The sequence below is a fragment of the Conger conger genome, chromosome 6, assembly GCF_963514075.1.
Source record: "Conger conger chromosome 6, fConCon1.1, whole genome shotgun sequence".
In the NCBI taxonomy this organism is placed as follows: Eukaryota; Metazoa; Chordata; class Actinopteri; order Anguilliformes; family Congridae; genus Conger; species Conger conger.
In genome coordinates this window covers 56991412-57017912 of record NC_083765.1, presented here as the reverse complement: position 1 = coordinate 57017912, position 26501 = coordinate 56991412, and the positions used below count along the sequence as shown (strand labels likewise).

Sequence of the window (26501 nt, the reverse complement as noted above, 5' to 3'; positions counted from 1 at the left end):
AAGCTCTCATTACAGGGTTATAATAAGATCATTATTTCCTCAAACTGCTGCTGCAATTAAGAGTCTCGAGAGATTTAAGTCTATATTATTCCAGAGGTACAAAAGGGTGCACAACTTTTTGCTGTACTTTATTGGCTTGGCAAAGCAGAAACAAAAGAAGACAAGGAGAACATGTGCGCTACTCTGGCTTTCTAATTAAGATAATGCCTTCTCTGACCTTTATGGCAGATAGGACTACAGTCCCATAAGAGCTTTCAAAAAATGCCATTTCATTTCTGCAATAATGAAACGAAATGGCGTCTGTGAGCCACAAACCATGTATACCTTCGTAAGTCCTCAAAGGACTGGACACAAGGACTCATGCACCTTAGTAGTATTCATTGTTCAAATAATTTATGCAATGACTGCAATGCAACTATAAATCACTAGCACATAATTTAGTAACATATGGGGATATCTAAGAGACTTTTTTGCCATTTCTTTTTCTCAAAAAACGAGTTCTATAATCCCGCATAATATGCTATACCACCTGGTAGGGAATCACATTCTAATGTTATAATTACAGTCAAACAAAATATGTAACCCACGGAGGGTCACTGTTGAATACTCCCACGCAAAAAAGGGAATTTGGAGAAAACATTTTTTAACCAACCAAATTAGGTCTCTACATCATATCAGAGGCAACACACAGAATATATGAATGTGCAAGTCATACCATTATGTTCCAGAAAACCTACAGAATCAGAGACTGCATTTACATCAGACCTTACTGACTAAACCTTGAAGCAGCGGAAATTTGACAGGCAGTCCAAAGGTGACATTAAGCAAGTTTTTACTGGATCAAAGGGGTTAAATTAACATTCTAAATCCTTCTCAGAACTGTATGTGGTTTAAAGAAAATGCCATGAAGGAGGGAGGACTTTGAAAGGGGACAGAATTAACTGCAAGTCGTAGGTGAGAGGTGACAAGCCTGTCAGGGCGCATCAGATTTGAGGTGGCACCGGCAAATACCGACAAAAGGCTTTTGGATATTAGCATTTTTATTGTGGCAGCACCATTGTTAATCATAACTAGTGGGCCTTATCTCAGAAAACAGGCTTATTTGGCCGAACCCACTCACTGAATCACTGTCATCCCCTTTACCCCTTGTGGGAGTTAGCCCTGGCTCCAAACTTCAAACTTCCTCTTCACTTTCACCAAACTGCCACTGCCACATGCAGTATACACCCAGAGAAAGAGAGAGAGACAGAAAGAAGGAAAAAAAGAGAAAGAGAGAGGTTTGATGCCCCGTTATTGAACCCTCATCAACAATTCATTATTTAGAATACAAAGTAAAAATAAGAAAACAACCAAAAGCAATACCCAGTATCAAAAACTTGGCAATTTGATCTCGCAACCTCCCTCAACAGCTGCACAAACTGCACAAACTGCACCATCAATCAATACCAGGTTCGACAAAACATATCAATGTTATTATTCAGTTTATAGTATGCATACTCAAACCTCAGGGGCATGGAGATAACCCCCCTTAGCATACTCACTACATTTGGATTTTGGATTGCCCAAACACAAAATTAAAATTTAAAACAGACAGAGAGTGAGAGAGTTTGCATATGTGTGTGTGAGAGAGATCCAACCTGAAAAATAATTTAAACTGAAAAATGTTTGACTCAGATTGTAAAAATATGGGAAAATTATAAATCATCCAACCCAAAACAGAAATCCAGAAAGTCAGGGCATATGTCGACATTACTGTGGAAAACTAAAACAATATAAAAACAACTCAGTACATCCAAAACCAACTAAAAGCAACTGAAGAATGAATCAAGTCAAATAACTAACCACAACGAATTGGCTATAAAAATGAACTATGGATGAATCAGTTATTGAAACATTACTGAAATAACTGAATAAGAACTGGTGGAAAGAATTGAAGGCCTTGCAATCTAGAACAGGGCAGATACTGTACATACAGACCAAAAAATTGGAATAGCCATTCCAAAACCGTTCAATTTAGTCCTAAGTGTGGGTCATTTCCCTGAACGCTGGAACCAAGGACTCATAACCCCTATTTTCAAAAGTGGATACATTTGACACTAATCTTACTATCAAGGCATTTGTGTCAACAGTAATCTGGGTGAGGTATTTTGCAGTATTTTAAACACAAGTATGTATGTATGTATGTATTTCCTCATCAAGCATAATATCTTAAGTAAAAGTCAAACTGGATTTTGTTGATTTCCCTCAAGCTTTTGATTCTATTTGGCATGAGGGCTTATTCTTTAAACCTATTGTTGTGTAGGGGGGAATGTGGTATGTTGTCATTAAATCAATGTACAGAAATAGTAAATGTGCTGTCAAAATTGTAACAAAACAGATTTATTCATTCAGGGGCATGGAGTCCTACCAAGTTCAACATTTATATAAATTATTTGGCAAAATTGCTAGAGCAATCTGCAAAACCTGGCCTCACTCTGCCTAAAACAGGAATGCCTTCTGTACGCAGATGATCTGGTTCTGCAGTCACCCACAAAAGCAGGATTACAGCAGAACCTGGCTTTGTTAGAACATTTCTGTCAGACCTGGGCCCAGACAGTTAACCAAAAGAAACCAAAATATTCATTTTTCCAGAAAAGGTCCAGATCTTACAGGGTCACTCATAACTTTATCCACAGAAGAAATACCATGCTGAACTCCAGGTACATAAAAATGACTGACCCCAAATCACTATAAAAGCCCTGCAATGCCATGAGCTGAACATAGAAAGTACCACCCCTTAGTCCACTCGTCCTGTGCATTACTTCAAAGAAATTGACCCAACCAAATTATAATTAAAGAAAAAGAAACCTACATCAGTTATTGGAACAAGACCACAAAACACAAGCTTCGAAGCTATTTGGCAACACAAAGACAGTACACCGTGGCAGAATATTTTACCATGGTGACTGATAACAAGTTGAGCATGGTAAAGTACAGACTCAGTGAGCACTGCACTCAGAGAGGACAGGCGGTTCTCCCGCTGCGACCAGGGGGCAGAAGAGACAGGGCTTCATTTCCTGACTGGAAGAACAAATTACCAGGATTACCATGAAAATAATATCTTCTGAAATTGGAACCATTTTACCTAAATTCCCAAATTACAGTAATCGACAGTACTAGGGGAGAGAAATGTGGCATTGGCTGCAAGATGAGACTGGTCATCCCTCCTGTCAGGGACATCCAGTTTCTCTGTATTTCCAGTATTACTGTCCATAGTGTATTCGTTTTTATCATTCAATTTGTCAATTCTCTGTAGGTCTGGCCTTGGTTATTTATTTGTTAATGGATTATAATGTTTATTTATACATTTCACTTCAATGTAAAGTATGAATCATATGCCTTACTGTCGGTGTAATTTCTCAAGGTTTCATTCTGAATTGCTCTGGAAATATAGTTTGAGAGAAAAAATGTTTTTTTTTCAGTCAAGCCAACCATATCTGCTACAATGAGGACGTCTGCTTAATAAATATGCTACTAAAATGAAGACAAACTTTAATTGTGGCTTGCTTCCCATTTTTATTGCTGCGTGACTACTCAACAGAAATACCATTTCTAATGATAATGATGATTTTTTTTCCGAAAAAGTGAGACAATTTATTCTTAATAGCACAAATTCCTGAGATTCCTGCAGCTTTATAAGCACACCTCTGTTCTAAAAAGCCCACGGGAGTGTTAAACACAATTTAATCTTGGAAAAATATATGCCTTTATCTGGTATTCCATTGACAGTTATGAGAATTTACCAACTGAGAAGAAGCACAGGCCCAATACACTGTGTATGGCCTCTCACCCCTGAACAGATTAGCCAACATTACATTACAGGACATCAAACACGGAACGGTCTGACCTCAGTGTCTGCTCAGGGTCTTTTAAGTGTTTGTATTGCAGAAAATAGCAGCGCAAAAATAATTTAAGCAATAAATAACTCTGTGCTTCTTTACAGTACTGCTTGGTTATGGGTTTGCGGCTTCTAATGAAATACTGATGCCGGAAATAGGGCCTCTCTCTGTTAGGGCTGCAAAATAATACAAACCCAGCATGTGAGCACACACCGACACAAACACAAACACACACACACACAGACGTTACCGTCGTCAATCGCATTTATGCGCTGAAATTAGCATGCAGTGCATGCGCACGCTGCAGACGGAGAGAGATCGGCTAGGAAGCTTCAAAAAGGCCTGCTTTGCAAATACCTTGTGTTCGGCATTATGAGCACTGAGACTCCAGAAAGCGCCGCCAACCAGATTACAAAAAACCGCATTATGCAAATATCTCTGGGGAAATAACCTTGCATTTCCTGCCGTCCTGTAACTCTGTTCCCCGGAATAATAGATTTTTATGAGAAAATAACGCGCTTACTAAAAGAGAAACACGGCTTTGTATTTTTAGCTTGTGTCTTCTTAAACGGCAGTCTGGAGCTCACAGCAGATCTGCATGGCACCCGACACACTGCGTGGCAAAGCAGGCACTCGAGAGCTGTCAAACCAGAGGACAAAGAATTTTCGAGCCCATTCTCTGTCCTGTCATACCAAACACGCAGGTGATTAGGGGAAACACAAGCCCGGCATGATATTTGCAAAAAAAGAAGAGGAGAAAAAAAAGAAAACAAAAGTGGCCCAGCTGGCAGGAGGAGTGGTGTGGATCGATCCGCCGGAGCAGGCATGCGCTGAACAGCCACTGAATGGGCGAGACAGGGCGAGAGGGCTCCAGAAACTCTCAGATTATACGACGCTCAGACTCGCCGCCCCCCCCCCCCTCTCCCTGCGCTCGATACAGACGGGGCTCCTCGCATCTCTCAGCCAGTCTGCAGGGGACCCCCGACTGTCCCGCCTGATTGACAGACGCGGCGTCGGAGCTGCATGCCTAATTTAGCGCCGTGTTTCCGCGGAGGGGGAGGCCCTTATGCAGATGTGCACTGAGATTGCCCTCGCCCCGGCTCCAGATATGTTCCAGTTGAGGCTAATCGCCACCGTTTAACATTTAACAACTGTATATTAAATCATTCATCGCTGTTCTTTATGGGGCCCTGCTACACCTGTTAAAGCGGGAGACGTCAGCCAGACCGTCAGTGGAGCGCTGAAAGGCGGTTTACTGTAAGTGGTTGCTTTGCATTACACAGGATTTATGCAGATATATAAACATATATGAAGGCTGCATCGTACTGTGCATTGGATTGTTTTCAATCTGGGTGATTTGTAAAGTTTCCATTGGAGAAAAGTTGTGCAGTTTTACTGTGCAGAAATCAGACTCTGAAAGAGATAATTAAACTACTGACCTTCTAATACAGGATTTAAATTATCATCTTAATTAGTATGAACCTTTCAAAGTTAAGTGTACCACAACAATGGCGAAGATATATATATAGTTTATGCTTCATACAAGGAACATTGTCTGAAAAAGGATACAACCGTCTTGGTGGTTACTATTCATATGTATATTTGATACCAGTTTTACACCAACCCCTCTGACCCAAACATCTAATGAACCAAAGATGGCCACATTAATAAAATGTAGAGGATGGCATTGTATTCATCCAAATGTCATTAAACAGCAAACCAATTATTCCGCTCCTATACTGCAGGCTGGAACTGACAATTTTATCAGAATTGTATTAATCACTGAGCTGACAATGCATTCAGTTATGACCTTGCGTTGTACGTTTCTCCCCTTCAAAATTAGCACTGCTTTCCGTGTAAATAGGAAGATGCTAATCAAATTCAAAGACTAATGCAATTTATGAGTTTCAGAATTTTTCGACATGACAGATCCGCACGTACAGTGCGTACATTAGCATTCAAGGAAGGAGGCTGCCAACAACAATTTGGATCTCTGGGGTAAATCATGTGGGCGAGTGGCTTTCTGTAGTTGACAACTCAATAAAGATGAACCGCACTTGTTTTATTACAGACTGTGAATCACCTCTCAGGTTTCTTCAAAGCCAAAGAAGTAATAACCAAACCATAGCGACGGCATAAAAGCAGCACATGCCCAGGGAAACAGGCAGGGCACTGAAGAAAGGCTGGCATGTACAGTACATGCATACACCTGTTGACTGCATTGCTAATGCAAGCCTCCTCCGTGATGTGCATCTAGAAGGTTCCGTGCCCTACCATGGAGGCCTGAATGAGTGCGGGGAATATAACTACTGTGCAGGCAACGTGTGGCGGCTCGGCTCCTGCTCTAGTTATTAGCCTTCCCGCGTCTGCTATCTGTTACCGACAAGGCGCGGTCGAAGAATGCCCGGAGAAGTCCGTTTTTGGGGCTTTAGAACAGGAGTGTGGCAGAAATGATAAGCTGCCTTCTTATCGATCCACACTGTAAGCGCGATCCATCACAGCAGCAGATGGACGCCCGTTTATCTTGCTCGGACTCGTCTGTCTGCCAACCCGCCCGGGCTGGCACAGGGGCTCGAAAGCCTTGTCCGCGAGCCTTTGAAGCGGGTCCCGGCTCGGCTGGGCTCTTCCCTGGGCGCCATGGAAGAGCTGGAAATCTGGATGGCTTTCATGGGCAGGTGCACCAAACTACCTGTCCTTCTCGCGAAGAGGAAGTAACGCTTAATCCAGGAAATCACATATGATTCTCAGTAGAATGGGGCGACATTAGCTCAGGAGGGAAGAGCGGACGTCTGGCAGTCGGAGGGTTGCCGGTCCGATCCCCAGCCCTGGTTGTGTTGAAGTGTTCCTGAGCAAGACACCTAACCCCTGATTGCTCCTGACGAGCTGCCAGTCCCCATTGGTGTGTGTATGAATTGGTGAATGAGAGGCATCAACTGTAAAAAGCTTTGGATGAAAGCGCTATATAAACGCAGTCCATGTACACCCAAGGAGCAGTGCACGTGCTAATTAATGCAAAGTCTTGCAAATAAACACTGCATCCTTCATCAGCCACAGCTGAGCCAGCTATTTTGCCCAGCATACTGCACTGTACGCCCAGACTCCTGACAGCTACTGTACGCACGTGGCTCGTTTACCAATGGAGCAAGCCCTGAGATATTAAAATCTGACGGCAGTTAAAGGTCAGCTGAGTGCACTGCAGCTGCGTTATAAAATGCTGCTAAAGCAGAAGATACGATAAAAGGCAGGATATCAGGCCCTGGAAGCGGTGGGTGAGCTGAAGCCACAGACAGTGACACTGAGATAAGCCCCGCAGCCAGGAAACGGACCGCCGGAGTCCTGACTGCGGCGGGGGCAGCCGGGCCCGCTTTAGCCCTGCGAGGGGCTGCTAAACGGGTTAATGCGTCGCCCAGGGAGGGTCGCGTGAGGAGGGCCTCGTCGACGCATTCACGCTCCCTCTGATCCGAGGCTCATCTGGATTCTGACCGCGCCAACTGTGCGGCAAACGCAATCCTCCGGTGCACAGATTGTGTGGCTCAGCTGGTGTACCGTACAGAGAAAAATAAACCGAAAGAAAAGGATGCAGGCCAGGCTCTCACACCGAGTTTAATACAGCTCTCCCTTTCTGAATAATGTACAGTACGACATTATTGTGCCTTCCCATACACGGCATTCTGGCTCAGATACACCCCAAGTTCCAATGGAGGGACAGGCTTACAAACCCAAAATTACGAAACAATAAAAATATATATTCAAATGCACACAGACGCAGTATTACAATCAATTAAAAAGTGTTTATACGGGTTTCTCCCCAACCTTAAGAAACACCTCATTCACAGATATGGAACGTGCTGAGCTGCTAATTAATAGAATCTGGTTCATCAAATCAGGGTTGAAGTGAAAACCTAGAGGGTGGCAGATCTTAAACTGATTCATTGGAATTCAGCGTTAAATGCCTTATGTAAGTTTAACCAAATGGCACTCAAGCGCAATTAGCGTAAAATCCAAAGAGTGCCATATGGCACTCTCAACCTTTTCAATAAATGAAGAGGACTACTATACTATTGTTTGTGCCCCTATTAAAACCTGACTAAATGTTCTCAACTTCCTCAATTTTCTCAATCAAACCTAACAGCCCTTGGGATTTGGGTGGAGTCACTTGATATTGGGCTAAAAGGGTTAAAGGGACAGGAAGATTGCCACACAATTACAGCAGTACAAAAAGCCAAAAAGCCACTCCAGGAATGTACATATGTGAGGCGCACAGCAGGAGACACAGGGAAAATACAAAAAAAGTTCTGGATTAAATCGAATCTGCTGCTAAATGGTAAATGGTAGATGGTTGGCATTTACAGTGCCTACGGAAAGTATTCACTACGCTTAACTTTTTCCACATTTTATTCCGTTAGTCTTATTCCAAAATTGATTAAATTGAAAACATTTCTCAACAATTTACACACAATACCCAATAAAGTGAAAAAGGTTTTTTGTAAAAAATTAAAAACTGAAATACCACATGTATATAAGTATTCACTTAGTCAGTACTTTATTGAGCCCCCTTTGGCAGCGATTACAGCCTCCAGACTTCTTGGGTATGATAGCACTAGCTCGGCACACCTGTATTTGGGGTATTCTTCTCTCCAGATCCTCTCAAGCTCTGTCAGGTCAGATGGGGAGTGTCGCCGCACGGCTATTTTCAGGTCTTTCCAGAGATGTTAGATCGGGTTCAAGTCCGGGTTCTGGCTGGGCCACTCAAGGACAATCACAGACTTGTCCGGAAGCCACTCCTACCTTATCTTGGCTGTGTGCTTTGGGTCGTTGTCCTGTTGGAAGGTGAACCTCGCCCCAGTCTGAGGTCCTGAGTGCTCTGGAGCAGGTTTTCATCAAGAATGTTTCTGTACTTTGCTCCATTAATCCTTTCCCTCGATCCTGACTAGTCTCCCAGGTCCTGCCGCTGAGAAACATCCCTACAGCATGATGCTGCCACCACCATGCTTCACCATAGGGATGGTCTTGGCCAGGTGATGAGCAGTGCTTGGTTTCCTCCAGACGCTTGGCATTCCGGCCAGTTCAATCTTGGTTTCATCAGACCAGAGAAACTTGTGTTTCATGGTCTGAGAGTCCTTTAGGTGCCTTTTGGAAAACTTCAAGTGGGCTGTTATGTTCCTTTTACTGAGGAGTGGCTTCCGTCTGGGCATTCTACCAAAAATGGCCGGATTGGTGGAGTGCTGCAGAGATTGACCTTCTGGAAGGTTCTCCATCTCCACAGAGGAACAATAGAGCTCTCTAGAGTGACCATTGTGTTCTTGGTCACCTCCCTGACCAAGGCCCTTCTCCCCGATTGCTCAGTTTGGCTGGGCGGCCAGTTCTAGGAAGAGTCCATTTACGAATGATGGAGGCCACTGTGCTCCTCGGGACCATCGATGCTGTAGAAATTTTTTTGTACGCTTCCCCAGATCTGTGCCTCGACACAATCCTGTCTTGGAGGTCTATGGACAATTCCTTCGACTTCATGGCTTGGTTTTTGCTCTGACATGCACTCTCAACTGGGGGATCTTATATAGACAGGTGTGTGCCTTTCCAAATCATGTTCAATCAATTTTATTTACCACAGGTGGACTCCAATCAAGTTGTAGAAACATCTCCAGAATGTCATCACTGCGAAAGGTGGCTGAACTGAAGTACTGAGTAAACAGAGTGAATACTTATGTACGTGTGGTATTTCAGTTTTTTTTTTTTTTATAAATTTGCCAAAACATTTCTAAAAAACCTTTTTCACTTCATTATTGGGTATTGTGCGTAGATGATTGTTTTTGAGAATTTTTATTTAATCCATTTTGGAATAAGGCTGTAACATAAGAAAATGTGGAAAAAGTGAAAGGGAGTGAATACTTTCCATAGGCACTGTACATCTGCTTTAATCCAAAGTGCTGTACAATTGATGCTTCTTATTCATCCATTCATTCACACACCAACAGCGATTGGTTGTAAGGCACCAGCCAGTTCATCAGGAGCATTTGGGGGTTAGGTGTCTTGCCCAGGGACAGTCCATGAATTTACAGTGTAAGGCCACCAAACACAGAATAGGTGCGAAAGCTGGGAAAGGTGCCCAAGTTCGACTAAATATACTGGGAATCCAGACAAGTCATTAGCCAACACAGCAACTGTATGATTTATCCATTCACAACTAAAGTGCCCTGCGTGTCCAAAAGGACATCAAAGAATACCTCATTTGTTACCATTCATACTAGCTTCCCTGAAGCCATAGACCTCCACAGAAAAAGGCACGGAGCGGAACCAGAAGTGACAGGGTTATGCGTCTCTGTTCCATTCAGTTTAAAGATTACAACTGAAATAGCCATTTCTCCACTCGCAGCCATCCTTAAGGCATCAGGAATTGTGCCCTTGGAAAAGGATTTCATAAAAAACCAGCCACTAGAAAACAACACCCAGGACTGCACAAAGCCACTTATACCAATCAAGGCAGGTGCCACACAGTGCAATTGCTCTCCTAATAGGTTTATGAATTACATTTTAAATACCATCAGCTTTCCTTTTGAGTCATCATGACTGTTGTAAATTACTTGCCCGACAGTGCAAACCGCATCTGACACTCCAATGATGACAAACAGGAAAACTGCATTAACTGCAAAAAGCTCTCAGCACAATGGAGCACACACAAAGCAAAATCACAGCAGAGCACCAGTGATGCACAAACGCTAATCTCTTTATATAACAGCTCTGTAACAAACTGTTGCGTGCGTGAGGCCCAGAACTCATTGTTGTTTCACAGGTTTATTGAGCCACAGTGGGTAGTCTCGGCTTTTTCCGGAAGGTCTCCTACCTTCACAGTACGTGGAGTCTCCGTGGATGGATGCGAAGCCGCTCTTGCACTCGCACGTTGCTTTATTATTCCGGTTTTTGCATACGGCGTTTTCTCCACAGTTAAGTCCCTCGGCACAGAAGTCGTAGCCTGAAAGAAAAATAAACTGAATAGAATTCCAAACTTCGCACAGCCTCAAAGAACACTGTTTGGCTGGTCACTGGGCGCTTTCTATGCAGAAACCGCAGTGATCATAAAAACACCCTCATTAGACTGAAAAAATTTGAACAAAGTTTTATTATATAACTAAAAGCTCTGTGACTGCATGGTCAAATGCATGCACTATTGAAATAATGATTTAGAAAGAAAGGTTGTATTTGTAATGTTTCCTTCACAGAACCGTTCTAGTTAGGCAAATCATGTGGTCACGTCCACACACTCGCGCTCACACACTTAATTTTATATATACTGTAGCCTCACATAAAAACATAATGGGAAAGAGGGGGTACATTAAAGCACCATTATCACAGCTTGGTAATTTTCATTGTTAGATAAAGAAAAGCTTCTCCATACAGTACATAGATTCTGTTCACTGAAGTGCTTGAAGGATTCCTTTTTCCAAATCATGGTGGAATCAAGTGTATAATATATCTCTAAACACATTTCTCAAAGTTAACTGATTTATACCACATTTAAATTATGCTTAACCCCGCACTTAAAACATTTTTTTCCAGAGCTCAGGGAAGCTCTTATTAAAGATACAGCTCCGTCTGCACATTTCAAAACCTTACTTCACCGAACTCACCGCCCGGAATGAAAAAAAAGGTATGACTAGGACTATAAATGTAATCACAGAGGAAGGTAGGTGGTCTTTCAAAAGTAGGCTTCTTCTGACTTCACTTGACTGACTCCACAGACGGCGATAAAATAAATCCCGCCGTTTATGTGAGATGGCACGCTCGCCCCGGCTCATCCTGAAATCCCCTGCCGCGCCTTTAAACTCCGCTTTCAGCCCAACTGACGGGGGGGTATGCAGATTTAATGACTCGTCGGTAATAACCAATTTTACAGGGAATACCTGGTCCAAAGGGAGATAATGCCAGGCAATAAACAGCACTGAGCCGGTTCACAGGGGACCACAGGCAAAGTGAGGGCCTGCAAAGACGATGAATGCCCAGGCAGAAGTCCTGAGGAAGATTACAGACGGGCTAATTGCCTTCTTCCAGCTGCACTGCTGTACAGAGGGTGTCTGCAGCTTGAATCTGCCTTTCTGTACTTGTGGCATCGGGGAGCTGATGCGGAGGATAAAGAGCCGTGTATTTTAAAGAAAGCGGGGAAGCTTCCTCGCGTCTCGTTCAGTCCGCCTTCCCCGTGGGCTCGGACGCTGCCGCAGAGCCCGTGGAACAGCGTCAGGATCCGGTAGAAAGAGCCTGGGCTTTCAGATAAAATATTCACAGAGCACAATTTGTCCAAGACTGGTGCTGAACAGGACACGTGGGAATTTAAACAGTCCAAGACCAGCGCCGAAAGAAAAATTGAGATTACAATGTTCTTGCTGTGTTCATCAATCGGCCATTTTAGAGAAAGGCACATCTCCAAACTCATTGGCCATTGTTTAATAGATTCTATATGACAGGAAGGAGAAAATCCAAGCTCTTTTTTTTGCTCTTTTCAGCGCAACAGCCAATACTACAACATTGCTCATGACATGGAAGAAAAGAAAGAAAAGCTTCAAAATGGATCAATGGATAACTCAATCTGGGCATCGGTGCAGGCAAATCCGGACACAGAGAGAGCACACAAGATGATGGCTCTGGCAGTCGGAGGGTTGCCGGTTCGATCCCCCGCCCGGGCTATGTCGAAGTGTCCCTGAGCAAGACACCTAACCCCCAAATGCTCCTGACGAGCTGGTCGGCGCCTTGCATGGTAGCCAATTGCCGTTGGTGTGTGAGTGTGTGTATGAATGGGTGAATGAGAAGTATGAATTGTACAAGCGCTTTGGATAAAGGCGCTATATAAATGCCAACCATTTACCATTTACAAGAGCGGAAAGCATGTGAAAGCGTACCTCTACAGACGTTGCAGCATCTGTTTTCCGGCAGAATCTGATCCTTCACCGTGCAGTTGAGATTTGGACAACTCTCCATCACTCTCACCATCATCCCGTTCTGTGGGCACACAAAAGATGCTTAAGTGCATTCTGACTATAGCAGATGGTGATGGATACAGAGTCTGTAGATACTGTAATTAAATGAGAAGAGGATTCAAAGAGCTAAAGTGACTCTGAGATGTTCAGATAATTTCATCCTTTCGTGTTGCTTAAAGGTTATTTATTCTGCAAGGGTAAGCCATTAAAAGTACTGGCATCATGCCAAACTCAAATATTTTACTATGTTTCATTCAAATGTGTGGACAGCTTTTCTATTCAATGTTTAGCTCCATAGGGCTGAGAACTGTCCAGCTGCTCTTTGGTGATTTGGGCGTTACAGGTTCTAATTCAATGCCTTCGTAGGTTCCTGTTGTTGTTCCATGTCATTTCATGCCCCTTTCCTTAGAACCCATTTACCCTCCACGCTGAATACAATTTCTACATTTCATATTTGAGATAGGTTGAAGAATAGCCACACAATTGTAAAGAAGAGGATTACGTGGAGCCATAATCAGGTTAAACCAGAAGTCCCTGAGTTCCGGATACCTGGGACTCCATTATTTGTCCAGGACTGAGCACACAGCGGAGCTGAAAATAAAGTCTCCGGTCTCCACACTGACACGGATGCCTTCAGCTTAATTAAATGTCTGCACGTCTACTCAAGCGCAGAAGGATTTGCCTAAGGCCATTTTCGGTTTGCCGAATAGTACGGCCTGATGGAAACAAACAATCTTGTAAAATCAGTCGCAACTATTTCTTCCCAGAAACTTTATCCTCTTTCATATGCAGACCCCTCCACAAGTATTGGAACAGTAAGGCCAATTCCTTTGTTTTTGCAATACACTCAATACATCTGGGGTTGAGATAAAAAGATGAACACAAGACAAGAGTTCAGAATTTCAGCTTTTATTTCCTGGTATTTACACGTAAATGTGCTAAAACTACTAGTAACGTAGCACCATTGGTATCAGACCACCCCATTTTTTGGTGGGCAAAAGTATTGGAACAGAGAGTATTTAAGCAAATGAACGTAAATAACACTTAATATTTGGTAGCATATCCCTTGCTTGCAGAATCAGCCAAGCAAGCCCAAGCCATGACACTTCCTCCGCAGTGCTTCAGAGGTGGTCTGATACAAGCGGTGATATCTTCTCAGTTGTTTAACAAATCTAGATAAAAAATACCAGGAAATAAAACCTGAAATTTGGATCTGTCATCTCATGTGCATCTTCTGACCTCAAACTCTATTGTCTTCTGCATATAGCAAAAACAAAAGAATTGACCTTGTGGTTCCAATACTTTTGGAATGGGACTGTACGTGGGTATTCACTGTACGTGGGATTCGTAAAACATATAAAAGAACATGCAGCAGGCTGTATAAGTAGAGTTTTATAAGAAGGATTATTATTTCATATTAAATTGTGAAGTCATGCAGTAGGCTACATAGAGTCTCATAAATCGGATTATTATTTCATATTAAATTGTGAAGTCATGCAGTAGGCTGTGTATTGAGAGTATCATAGGTAGGATTATTATTTAATATTAAATTGTGAAGTGATGCATTGAAACTTGGATGGGGGCGCATTTACACTGTCACAATGGCCTTAATCTATTGTTGGACTGGTGCATAAGAAGCACAAACACTTTCTTCATCACGGGCCATGCTGAATGGCTGCTCACTGAGTACTACAGATTAAAAAGAACAATAGAGGAGTTCAATAATAATAATCTCCTCAATAATACAACCAGCCAGTGCACATCAGCAACAATCCAATGGTTAAAGACAGATGGTGGATCGTGTGAGTGTGGAATTGTCACTACACATAAATACAGACACATTCACACCTACATCTCAACACTTTATGCAGAGTCAAAAGTCAAAAGTGTTTTATTAAAGAGGCTAACATGTTTTATAAATGCTTGGTCTGGTCCCTTATGACCTATTTTTTGGTTTCCGTGAAGTATAATTACAAGGCCATATGGAAACCCTGAAGGTCAAGTATATAATAAAGTCTCAGAGGGATCTTTTATGTGATATAAGCACACTTTAAATAAAACTGTTAGTTACTGCCCAACCTCAGTGCCTACACCAGGGATGGAAGTGGCCTTGCATGATCTACCCCTCTCAAGCCCACTGGAACCGAAAGTGACTCGCGGGGAATACTGCTAAAACCGAAGAAACTTAGCAACATTCAAAAATACTATTGAAAAAAGAAGAATTTTGAATACTGCTTCACTCTATGTGGACAGAAATGTAAAATGGTCATGCTTAAAACTGTTCTAGTATATAGATTAATGCCCATTTGGTCACCGTCAGCACAAATTTCTGAGGTGCCTACAGTATATGGTAAGAATTCCCAAACTAACTATAAAAGAGTAAAATATAAACAGAAACTAAGACTCGGAAGCCAAATATCAATTTCATAAGTTTCTGTTTTTAATTGCCGATCATAAAAATGTAAAAATATATCGTACAACAATTAACATGAAAAAAAGTACATTCACTTTTTTAGGTTCAACACCACTGTGGGCCTTTGAGTGAAGGTTTGACTGGAAGACTGGAAAGACCATTTTTGATTGGCAACAAAGAATTAATATTTAGAATGAGAATACCAAAGACAGCCCACTCTGTAAAAGCTGACATTTTCTTTCTGGATAAAGACACGGATGGTGACACGTGAGGCAGGAACTATCCTTGACATTAATTGCAGACAATAACAAAAACTCCCATTGGTATATACTGTAGGTCAGGTCTGTGAACCTGGTCAGACATCATGCGGTATATTGTTTTCAAAACAACATAATACATTGAGCAGATTGCCTAGGATTCCTATGTATTAGACTGACGAATTGCACAACATTAAGAGCAGTCTTCATTCAGGAGAAATGTAGAAATGTAATTAGGAAAAGAAACATTTACCTTGCACTCACGACAGCTCTTTGTCAGAATCCGCTGTCCCTCTGAAAAGATGTTGCCCATGTAGGTGCATTTTGCTATTAAAAAAACATTTAGAAAGAATATAAATAATTTTAAAAATGTAAAAGTATATTTTAACATTGACACCTTTACATTTTTCTCCAAGCCATGAACTGAATATTACATTAAAAAGTTCAAAGCATTCCATAATATAAAATATATAATAAAAATGGGTGACGAGGTGCTTGAAAAAACAAACAGGAAAATTTTTTGAAAAGAAAGTGTGCCCATGTGCAAATATTCCCCCCAAAAAAAACACTTCCTGCCCCAGTGCAATATTCATCATGTCCTGGTTCTGGGACATTTCATCAGTAATTTTTCCGGAACATTTTTTGGAACATTTCACACTCTTCATGAACATGGCCCAGGACCAAGCTTGGGAAGCCCCGGCGTGCCAATGTGAATGTGAATGACAATGTGACTGTGCAGCATGCAACCAAGAGGAAAAGCCTTCCATCTGAAGCTAGAGGTCACGCTACAGAAAATGTAGGCTAATGCTACTACAACTACTACTGCTGCTGCTGCTGCTACAACTACTGCTGCTGCTACTACAACTATGACTACTGCTGCTACAATTACTACTACTACTACTACAACTACTACAACTACTTCTGCAACTACTGCCACTACTACTACTACTACTACTACTACAATTACTTCTGCTACTACTGCTGCTGCTACTACTACTACTACTGCTACTGCTGCTGCTGCTGCTGCTGCTGCTACTAATGCAACAACTACTTCTGCAACTACAACTACTGCTGCTGCTACAACTACTACTGCTGCTACTACAACAACTGCTGCTGCTACTACTTCCTCTACTACTACTACTGCTACTGCTGCTGCTGCTGCTGCTGCTGCTGCTACGTACTTCTTACCACTACTACTTCTGCTACTTACTACTCTCACTACCTACTACCGCTGCTGCTATTACGACTAAAAAGGGGGCCAAAATGTCCCGACAAGCAGCAGGAGTTCTTGCAGGTGATATCATCCTCCCACATGAGGCCGTTCTCATGCCAATGGCAGAGGAAGGGGGAGCTGGTTCATACTCACGTCTGCACTTCCTGCAGCACTGGCCATGGATATGCACAGGGAGAGTGTCCGCTGAGCAGTTGGCAGGGGGACAGAATATTCTCCTGCACTCCACCACACCGTTCTGGGTGAAAAGGTTTCAGACACAAAGCAGGTAAGTCACCGTACACACTGTACAAAACCCATCTCACACCTGGCACCCTCTGCCCACCCACCCCCCACCCTCCTCATATTGTTGACTTGAAATTGATGGGATTCTAAAATATTTAAGCTTTCTATGTCTTGTGTTAATGGGATGAGTGTCCCTGCTAAATTTCATGCGTGCACTTTTGAGCTTCTCATTGTGCCATGGCCCACATAATTATCTGAGAGTCATCCCAAATTATGCATTTTAAAGAGCCATGACACCCTTTTCATATTGGTCAAATTGGTACTCGCACAATCAATTGAACTCTAGCACTCAGAGCTTTGTTCAGGATTATATTATGTTATATAATACAGGATATTAAAAGGTCTCAATGGTGAATCCAATAGATTAATCATTTCAGGATGGCCAACTAAGACAGTTTAACAGAATTACAGCAGAGCATGGCTAATACCCAGTACATTGTTCAGCTTAACCCCTAAATCCACTGATTTAACCAAGACCATTTACCAGAATCACAGCAGAAGACAGCCAATACCCAGAACATTGTTCATCTGAATCACAACATCCACTGATGTAACTAATAAAATGCTTCATTTGGATTTGTTGACTGCTGCCGGTTCAGGGAAGTGACAGGAAGTGGGGGGGGTCACTGTATTGGGACAGACTCGATTTGGCAGAGCCCTACCTTGCAGGCGCAGTTTCTGCAGTTCTGGGACTCGACCCACATCTCGTTGTCCCGGTACACCACGCCATTCACCTTGCAGGTCTTCTCACAGTGACAGCTCTCCAGCTGGTTCAGCCTTGATTCAGCGTAATTCAACTGACAAAAAAAAGAACAGCGCCACAGTTTGAGAAGATAAAGACCAAAAGTACTTTTATCCAAGGCAATGAACCATGTACTGTCCCTCACGCCACTGTCATGGAGCCAGAAGCAACCCACACCGATGAAAAGCGGTTGACGTGACGATCAACCGCAGACCCGATAGCATCGGACCACCAATAAACCCCGCAAGCCAACTGCTCTTATCATAGAAAGTGAAAGAATGTCAATGTGTTTTTTTAAACAGTCACATGCATCGCAGAGGCCCAGGCACACATGACAATCCATTACTGCTGTGGCTTTGAGTTTGACCGCTCCAAAGATCTTCTGGCATTTACTTAGAAACCTTTTAAAGGCACTCCATCTACTTGATGTGCTTTCATTGATCACAGAAAATGTCTCAGGAAGAGCAGGATACAATCCTGAATTTGATATTCCCAATCTCAGAGAACTTCAAGGTTGCAGATCTTTCAACAATATATTTTTTTGCCTGTTTCCAGTGTTGACTCACATCACTCCAGCAAATGAATCTGATAAAAACAAAAGAGGCGTTTTTTTTCTTCGTAATTAAGTCTCAAAGGATTTGGACTGTTTAATCACAGAGACACCAAGACTGGGTATGAGACCGAGAACTCATCCACCAACTGAAAATATGCTCTCCAAGGTTCCTGAAAATAAATATTTACTCCTAAAGACAAACATTTTGCTGTAATTGCAACATTAATGGGACTCCAAAACTAGTGGTGGAAGTCATGTACATTTTAATTATGTATAGCATATACTGCATAATTTTGTGTTCTCCAACCTATGCCAATAAAAGGACAGGGAAGAATCATGATGCAAAAATGAACCAATACAACGGTAATATTGAAGCAAATCTGCCATGCAACAAACCAGAGCCAGATCAATAACTCAATAACAGGATAGAGTGAGGCTGAAGAATTTTCAGCGGTGAAACGGCTATTAAAATGCTAATGTACAGTTATTTAGACTTTATTTCGCAAACTCAGTACATCTGCAGTAATTTATGAGGATGCACTGTCCATTAGTATTGATTATTACTGTAGTTCCATGGTCTTAAGAACCCATTATGTGCTTGTCAAAGTGAACCAAAGAATTTGACAAAATTGTCTGGGATCGGTACTTGCATTACTGTCACCTTATTCTTTAGGCTACTCTCATTTTATAGCTATTAAGCTTTTTTTAATTTGTATTCAAAGTGGTGGTAATCAGGATCTCATTTGATGTTGTTTGTTTTTCCACAATCCCGGCTTGCTGATCTTCTTTTAATTTATTTTAAGTGACCCTCAATCTTTGTTTCCTTTTGCAAACTCAATTTGTCCTGGCTGTCTATGTTAAACACAGCTGATTTTTGCAGATTGTATAATTTAGCAAAAGTGCCAAGACATGCCCCTTTGTTCAGTGTTTCTAGGGTTTTTTAATCTATGGAAAGTTTGATTGTATAATGATAATGCTCACATTTTTTGCATCAGTGATAATAAAGAGCTCAACATTAATGCAGTATCAGTCTGGCATACAGTTCTACGCATTTCTCCATCTACTCATTTGGTAAAATAACAAATTCTGACACATAAAATACTTTCTTCCTAACAAAATAAAAAAACCATTACACACCCTTTCAACAATCAGGCCAGCTTCCATGTGCAAATCAGTATGTCTAACTCAAGGCTCTACACGATTCAATATGCTCTGTTCTATGTGGTATCAAATTTTTCTTCCTCGTACAAAGACCTCATTTCCCACTTAACTCACCAGGGGCAGGCAGAGAATAAATCAGACACATTTAAATGTAATTACTGGCAGGACAACTTTAATTATTTTTCCGTTCTAACTTTGAATGAATTATGTAGGCCTAATAAAATCAAGCAAGCGATATTTTCTAAAATTACATTTTAAAGTAGTCAAGAATAATAAAATGTGCTCAACAATAGCGAACTAGCAACACCGGCTACTAGTAGTGCAATCATGTAGAAAGTAGGTATCGGTGTTCTGAGTACTTTACCTAATCAATTACAGTAGTTTCTCAGAAATGTGTATTTTCATTGTTCAAAAACGTAAAATGACCCATTATCTGTGATTACTTCCAAATGATCACCGAGATAAATCTTCTCCTCCAAGCAGAACTGATTTTGGGTTAAGTGGATCAGGCATCGTAAACGGAATGCAGATTCAACGAGTTGACCCTGTGAATCAGACCCATCTTAAGACTGCAATTCAGAACCGCTAGGTTCACGACCAATTTTCACGACCAATACTGGATTTGCAACACTGCAGAAATGTCCAACTGTAAAATATGTGTTCCAGACAGCTCCAATTTTCCAAATTATTAGACTACTGTACGGCGTCAGTGGTTGTTTACATGGCCCTAAATCTAGAGCCGGTAGTTTACCCAATTTGAGGTGCAATCCAAAAATGAACATAAAGTGATCACACATTAACAATCCATTTTGTTCATGCATCACAACACCAATATGCACATCTGGGTACATGAACATTATGGCTCTAATCACTACCGTAATACAAGTGCTAATAACAGCTAACATTAAAACCCAACGACACTAAAGGCCACAGCTAGTCTGTGGTGATAATTTAAATGTTATTTATGACTTCTTTTGACAGTTTTACTGAAAAACACATCACAATGAACAATAATAGGAGGCAGACAAGGACCAAAAAGAGAGCAAACTACACAAGAGGCACAGAAAGGAAGAACTGCCAGTCTGCATTGGCTTTCCTTACACTTCATTGTGCATGATTCTGTCCCTATTGTCCCCAGAGATTTTGAGAGAGTACGGCCTGAAGGGCATTCAAGGGCCCTGTCCCTTTCCTTCCCTTCATTTCCACACTCACACCATTCAGACAGGCAATGTTTTCTTTTATCACAGAGAGAACCTTTCTTTTATCCGCCAAGTCAAAGAACAGACATTCATTTCATTTCAGCTAAACATTTTATGTGAGGTTGTGAGATATCGGTCAGGCTGAGGAAAAGGATACACATATCAAATCAAAATGACGTCTATCGTTTCACACTCATGATAAAAGGGAAAAACAAACAATTAAGTGGTGTTTTGTTAAGGTTCTGTTAACCCCTTATGGGCAGACGCGACCTGCACATTACATCTAAATGGATCTCTCTTAACAGATGGATGTGACCGGCGTGTTACATCTCCCTTAACAGACGGATGGGACACCAGCATTGTATTTGATCATATGATCGTTTTTAAAGACACATGACTGTTGAATTGTGATTCCTAAGCCTTTCTTTGGGTTTTCTATAGGGCACCGTAGTCCATAATGGGCTAAAAATATTTTGTTTTGGGCTGAAAATTATTCTGGAAAAGAGTAGTTGTTATTTATTCATTTGTTGTTGCGTATGGATTATTTAAACAGAATTTGAATAGGACTGATTCCATCATATAGATTGAGCAATTCCTTAGGAATTGATTACTTATTTTTTAGACATATTAAGTCTTATGCTGCTGTAGCCTAACCACTTTAACCACAAGTTTGACATGTTGTGTGTTCAGAGATGAACCATCATTCCACGGTCAAAGTCACATGTCTTCCCCATCTTCATGGTTGAAGTGAACATTAACTGAAGCTCCTGGCCTGTATCTGCATGGATTTATGCATTGGACTGCTGCCACACATTTGGCTGACTAGATAATTGGATGAATAAGTAGGTGTTCAGGCATTCCCAATAAAGTGCTCAGTGAGTGTATATCTACAATAGGTTATTCCAACATCCAACATGGTTCCACGGTATTATCAAAACAAGAGGTTGTGCATTTAACTGCCATCATGACAAGTGTAGCGACAATGTAATCCAACAAGCCACTGGTTAATATGTTTTTTGATGTTGCGGTTGTATTTGTTGTTGTTGTTGTTGTTCTGCTCCTAGCCAGTGTTCCAGAACGTGAATTGAAAGTTTTATCTCACCGAATTGCCCAGGTTTACCAAGCTGTATCATGTTATGTTGGTTGTTTGTTTGCTTTTTTCTGGTTATTATAACAGGCAGCAGTACAGTACAGTACATCCAAGGGGAAATTTAAAGCAATGCAGAAAATTGCCCTGGAAGGAGAAAGCATTCTAACGATTTTATGTGCTCCCTGCTGCTACAGTAGCACAGTAAAATTTTCCGTTATAACAAACAGCTTGCTTCTAAGGGCGTTTTCACATATAATAGTCAGCAAAGTTCACAAGTTTATTACATTGTATTGGCCCGGTTCGCTTCACATAACTAAATATAAAGTGGACCGTTTGGACAGTTTTTGGTGGGAATAGCAATAAAAAAGAAAAAGAAATCACAGCAAGCAAAGTAAAATGAAGTGCGGTTGGCAGTCCATCATGACCTTGTTGTTTATGGTTTTCCATTGGTGCTCCACTCTGCCACATTTTAACAGACACACACCACACATACACATCCAGTGTCATCAAATGAAAAATAAATTAAATTGACTGCTCCGTGTATATAAAATAAAAGATATATAAAAAAAGAATTTCAGCAAAATCTATTATTTTGAGTGCAAAAATGTTCAACATTTCAGAAAGTCGACCAAACGATGTATGTAGGTGTGAAAGCACGGTCACCCTCTTTCTGCAGGATGTGCAGAATAACATTAATCCTCTTATTTTACCACAAATCAAGATCAAAACCTATAATCTGCTTAAATCTGCTCATTTGATCTGCTTATTGACCATGAAAGCAGGCTGGATGCAGCTTCCCCCCGCACTAAAGACAGTGGATGCACCGCAAGAAAGACCCCAAATTCCCCTTCACAGCACCGCTGCGTCAAACCAAGTCTGAAATAGCCTCGTTTCTGAGAGCAAATGTTTGTCTCCCGCAGTTGTGAGTGTGCTTCCATGATTAATTTCAGAAAACTTTTTGTGCAAATGCAAATTTGCTTCTTTGAAGTACTGACACTTGCTGTGATATCCTTACTTTACCATAAAAATAATTGATGTACTTCATCGTGCTCCTGTATTTAATTGAGCTGCTGACACCCCATGCTGCCGGGGTGGGGGTCGGGGGTCGGCAGGAAAACATTAGCTAAGTATAGGAGAGCTCTGCATCACCTGGCAATACATACCTTTTCACATTTTTTTTGTTTCAGAATACATACAGTACAAAGCATGTAGTGTTGCGGCTAAGGTACAAGACTAGGTCCTGGAAGGTTGGCGTTTTAAGCCCTGGTAGCCACAATAATATCCACACAGCTGTCGGGCCCTTGAGCAAGGCTCTTAACCACTCAATGCTCCAGGGGGGATTGTCCGCTGCTTAGTCTAATCAACTGTCGCTTTGGATAAAAGTGTTAGCTAAATAACAAATTATTATTATAATGGGCAAACTGTGGCTAAATGTGTCATGACCTGTGAGCTGTAATATATATAAGATTTACTGTAGCATTCCCAGTGCATAGCAACTTGACCTATCGCACATAGCCGCTAAAAGCCACCAACAGGCAGGGTCAATTACCGACCACTGGTAAAATCTGGGATGAGTAAAACAACAGTGCATTCATCCTGGTCCTCTGAGACTGATAATCATGGGATTCCCTGAAGCACTCACAGCCTTAACACAGACATCAAAGGCTTATCCTGTCAAAACTCATTCTTAAGACCGTTACAACTTCAAAGGCATAGACAAAGAGTACATGTTTAATCACCTTGCAAAGACAGTTTAGCCTTAAAATCGTGTGTGACATTTTACATGCCTATTGAAATCCGATCCTTTGGTTGCAAAATACAAGAATTCAATTATTTTAGTTTAGTTAGTACTTTTTCATTCCCTGTCTGGCATTTATATCCCCATAAAGCCCTCCCAACAGCTCTTTGCTGCCCTACCCAACTCTGCAGAGGACGAGTGGATGACACAATATACACCCAGTGAGCACTTTTAGGTATTTATTAGACCTATTTTTTTAGACTTAAGTCTTCTACTGCTGTAGCCTATCCACTTAGAGGTTTGACGCATTGTGTGTTCAGAGATGCCCTTCTGCATACCCCTGTTGTAATGTGTGGTTATTTGCATTACTGTCACCTTCCTATCAGCTTCTTCTCTGACCTCTCTCATTAACAAAGAGTTTCTGCCTTCAGAACTGCTGCTTTAATCATGTGTCGTGGAGTATGCAGGTTTTCATTCCAACCAATCACTACACCAACTGATTTCACTAACCGGTTCCCTCCTCACTGGTGTGCTAATTAGTGAGACGAGCTGGTGTAGTGTGAATCGGAATGGAAGCCTTCATACTCTCTGTCCTCCCTAGCACATGATTAGCACCTCTGAGCTAGAGGATGAGAAAATACTACAGTGTAGGTGCAATAACCTGGGACATGTGAATGTACTGTATATACATCGCTCTATTTATGTTTGTTCCATGTTGTTGTTGCTGTATGTTCTGTTGGCGAGTGTTAGTTAATATGTTAGCTCTATGCTGTTTGTCTTCTGAGCCCTAATGGCCTAATCCGGGCGGCCTGTAGCGTAGTGGTTAAGGTAAAAGGACCGGGACACCCAAGGTCGGTGGTTCTAATCCCGGTGTAGTCACAATAAGATCCGCACAGCCGTTGGGCCCTTGAGCAAGGCCCTTAACCCTGCATTGCTCCAGGGGAGGATTGTCTCCTGCTTAGTCTAATCAACTGTACCTTGCTCTGGATAAGAGCGTCTGCCAAATGCCAATAATGTAATGTAATGTAATGTAATCCCATTGTGCTGTGGGATATCCGGCCACCGCCAGCATAAGTCCAGATACAACTGTGCTCTCTAGGGTGTGCCACAGCACTGAGGTCCACTGCCTTGGCTGCTTCTGCCATCTTGAGAGCCCTAGATTTAAAACTTTTGTTCTAGTTCATGTTCTAGTTCTATTATAACATTACAAAGCTGTTGGTTAATATGTTGGTTAATATGAGCTGGCCAGCATGAAAACATCCCCAAAGAAAATTATTTCCATATGGCCAACACATGACTTGTTCATATTAGAAAAAAAGAAAAAGAAAACTTAAGCATTTTTATCTTATATTTGGACTAAAAGGCGTTACTACAGACCTTTTTTTTCATACACACAACATAACCTGAACACTGTCAGACACAATGTATATCCTTGGCCCCACCCATGGTTTACAGGTAACTGCAACACCAACCTTCAGTGTCATTTTAGCCAGCAGCTCTTGCAGATCCATGATCCCTTGTACCAGGCTCAGGAAATCACTGCAAGTCGGGCAGGCTCAACAGGAGAAAAGTAGAGAGAGATTGACAAAGAACACAGAGCAGAGAGAGAATAGAGAGAGGGAGAAAAGGGCAGAGATACTAAGATGAAACACCGTCAAGAACTTAAATGGGCAAAAAATAAATTTGACATGCAATTACAGTGCAGCAACAGGCGGGCTACTTCAGGTCCAGTGCAACGGCCCGGTAAACACAAAATATCCCCTCCCCCATATTAAATGCTGACTGGTAATTATAAACTGTTAACAAATAAATAAAACAACCCCTTGTGTTGAACAAGCAGGAAGCACAATACAAACAGGTTTTCATGTTGTTTGAGTGCCTACTGATGTTCGAAGGATAAAGACATTTATTGGATGCATACCTGTTTATTACAGTACAACCTCTTCACACACAAAAATAAATAAGAAAATGGAAAGAAAAGCAAGAGAAAACAGGGATTCCGGTTTTTATACAAATGCACCCACGTTGTATGATATTAGAACAGCACACACCCGTACTCAAAAGGCAAATCAAATTTAACTGAATAGGCTATATTTCCTCTTCATCCATTCATTGACTGAAAGGATCACTCTTCGATGTTCAACTGAGAAAAGAGATTGCCTGAATAGACAGCCTCTTGGGATTACTGACTTCACTCGATATAATGGGCCTTTTCCTCCACATCATATGCCTGACTGTAAAGGAGACAAATTGCTGTCTTATTATGTCTCAGAAAGGCGGTGCGATGTAAGAAGTGTGCCCTCAAAGGCCTTCCAAAGAATTGTTTCAATTCTTATAGGCTCTTCACATTAACGAAACATGGAATATTAGCAAAAAAAAGACGAAAATAAAGAAAAATAAAATAAATGCATTCTGGGATCACTTCGAAACAAGCAAAAACTACAACTGTTCGGTTGTATTGTGTGGGCACATGCATCTCTAAACCCCCCACCCAGTTAAGTCAGAGACCTCATATACTTACTGCGATTCAAGTTTGGGCACTGTGTGATGTATCCATTTGGAGTAAAGATGAATTTGACATCTTGAATGATACCCTGAAGTGACAAAGAGATACAAAAGTATATTTTAATTGTATTTTAACGGCACGGAAAGGCCATTTAAAACGACTCGCTCAGGCAGAAATGGTGCTTGTGTGACCTGTTAAGATGTCAATCAATTCCTCAGTATTTTTTGACTGGGTTTTTGACAGGATTTCCCACTAAAGGCTTAATTTTTGAAAGCAAAAAGGAAATAAACAGCAATGACAATGCATAACTTGAGCATCTAATCCAGAATTACTGTACATTCCCAGTGTCCAAAACAATAGACGGTTTATGAAGAGTGAGTGTGTACACACGGACCGCTCATTTGGACCGGGTAATGACCCAGGGGTGCGCTTGTCAGGGAGCATCAGTGTACCGTCACATCTCATTGAGTGAAGCGCCCTGC

General features: G+C 41.6%; 1 protein-coding gene across 2 annotated transcripts in view; it reads right to left on the bottom strand.

The window, feature by feature from the left end:
• Positions 1–26501, bottom strand: part of LOC133130530 (protein kinase C-binding protein NELL1-like) — a 204051-nt gene that overhangs the window by 108753 nt on the left and 68797 nt on the right. For both annotated transcript variants that reach the window (XM_061245181.1, XM_061245182.1), the window contains exons 6-12: positions 26035–26107; positions 24986–25068; positions 17693–17827; positions 16881–16983; positions 15768–15841; positions 12767–12866; positions 10720–10848 (exon numbers count right to left, since the gene is read on the bottom strand). In XM_061245181.1, coding sequence (XP_061101165.1) covers positions 10720–10848; positions 12767–12866; positions 15768–15841; positions 16881–16983; positions 17693–17827; positions 24986–25068; positions 26035–26107 — 697 coding nt within the window. The remainder of the gene's footprint in view (positions 1–10719; positions 10849–12766; positions 12867–15767; positions 15842–16880; positions 16984–17692; positions 17828–24985; positions 25069–26034; positions 26108–26501) is intronic.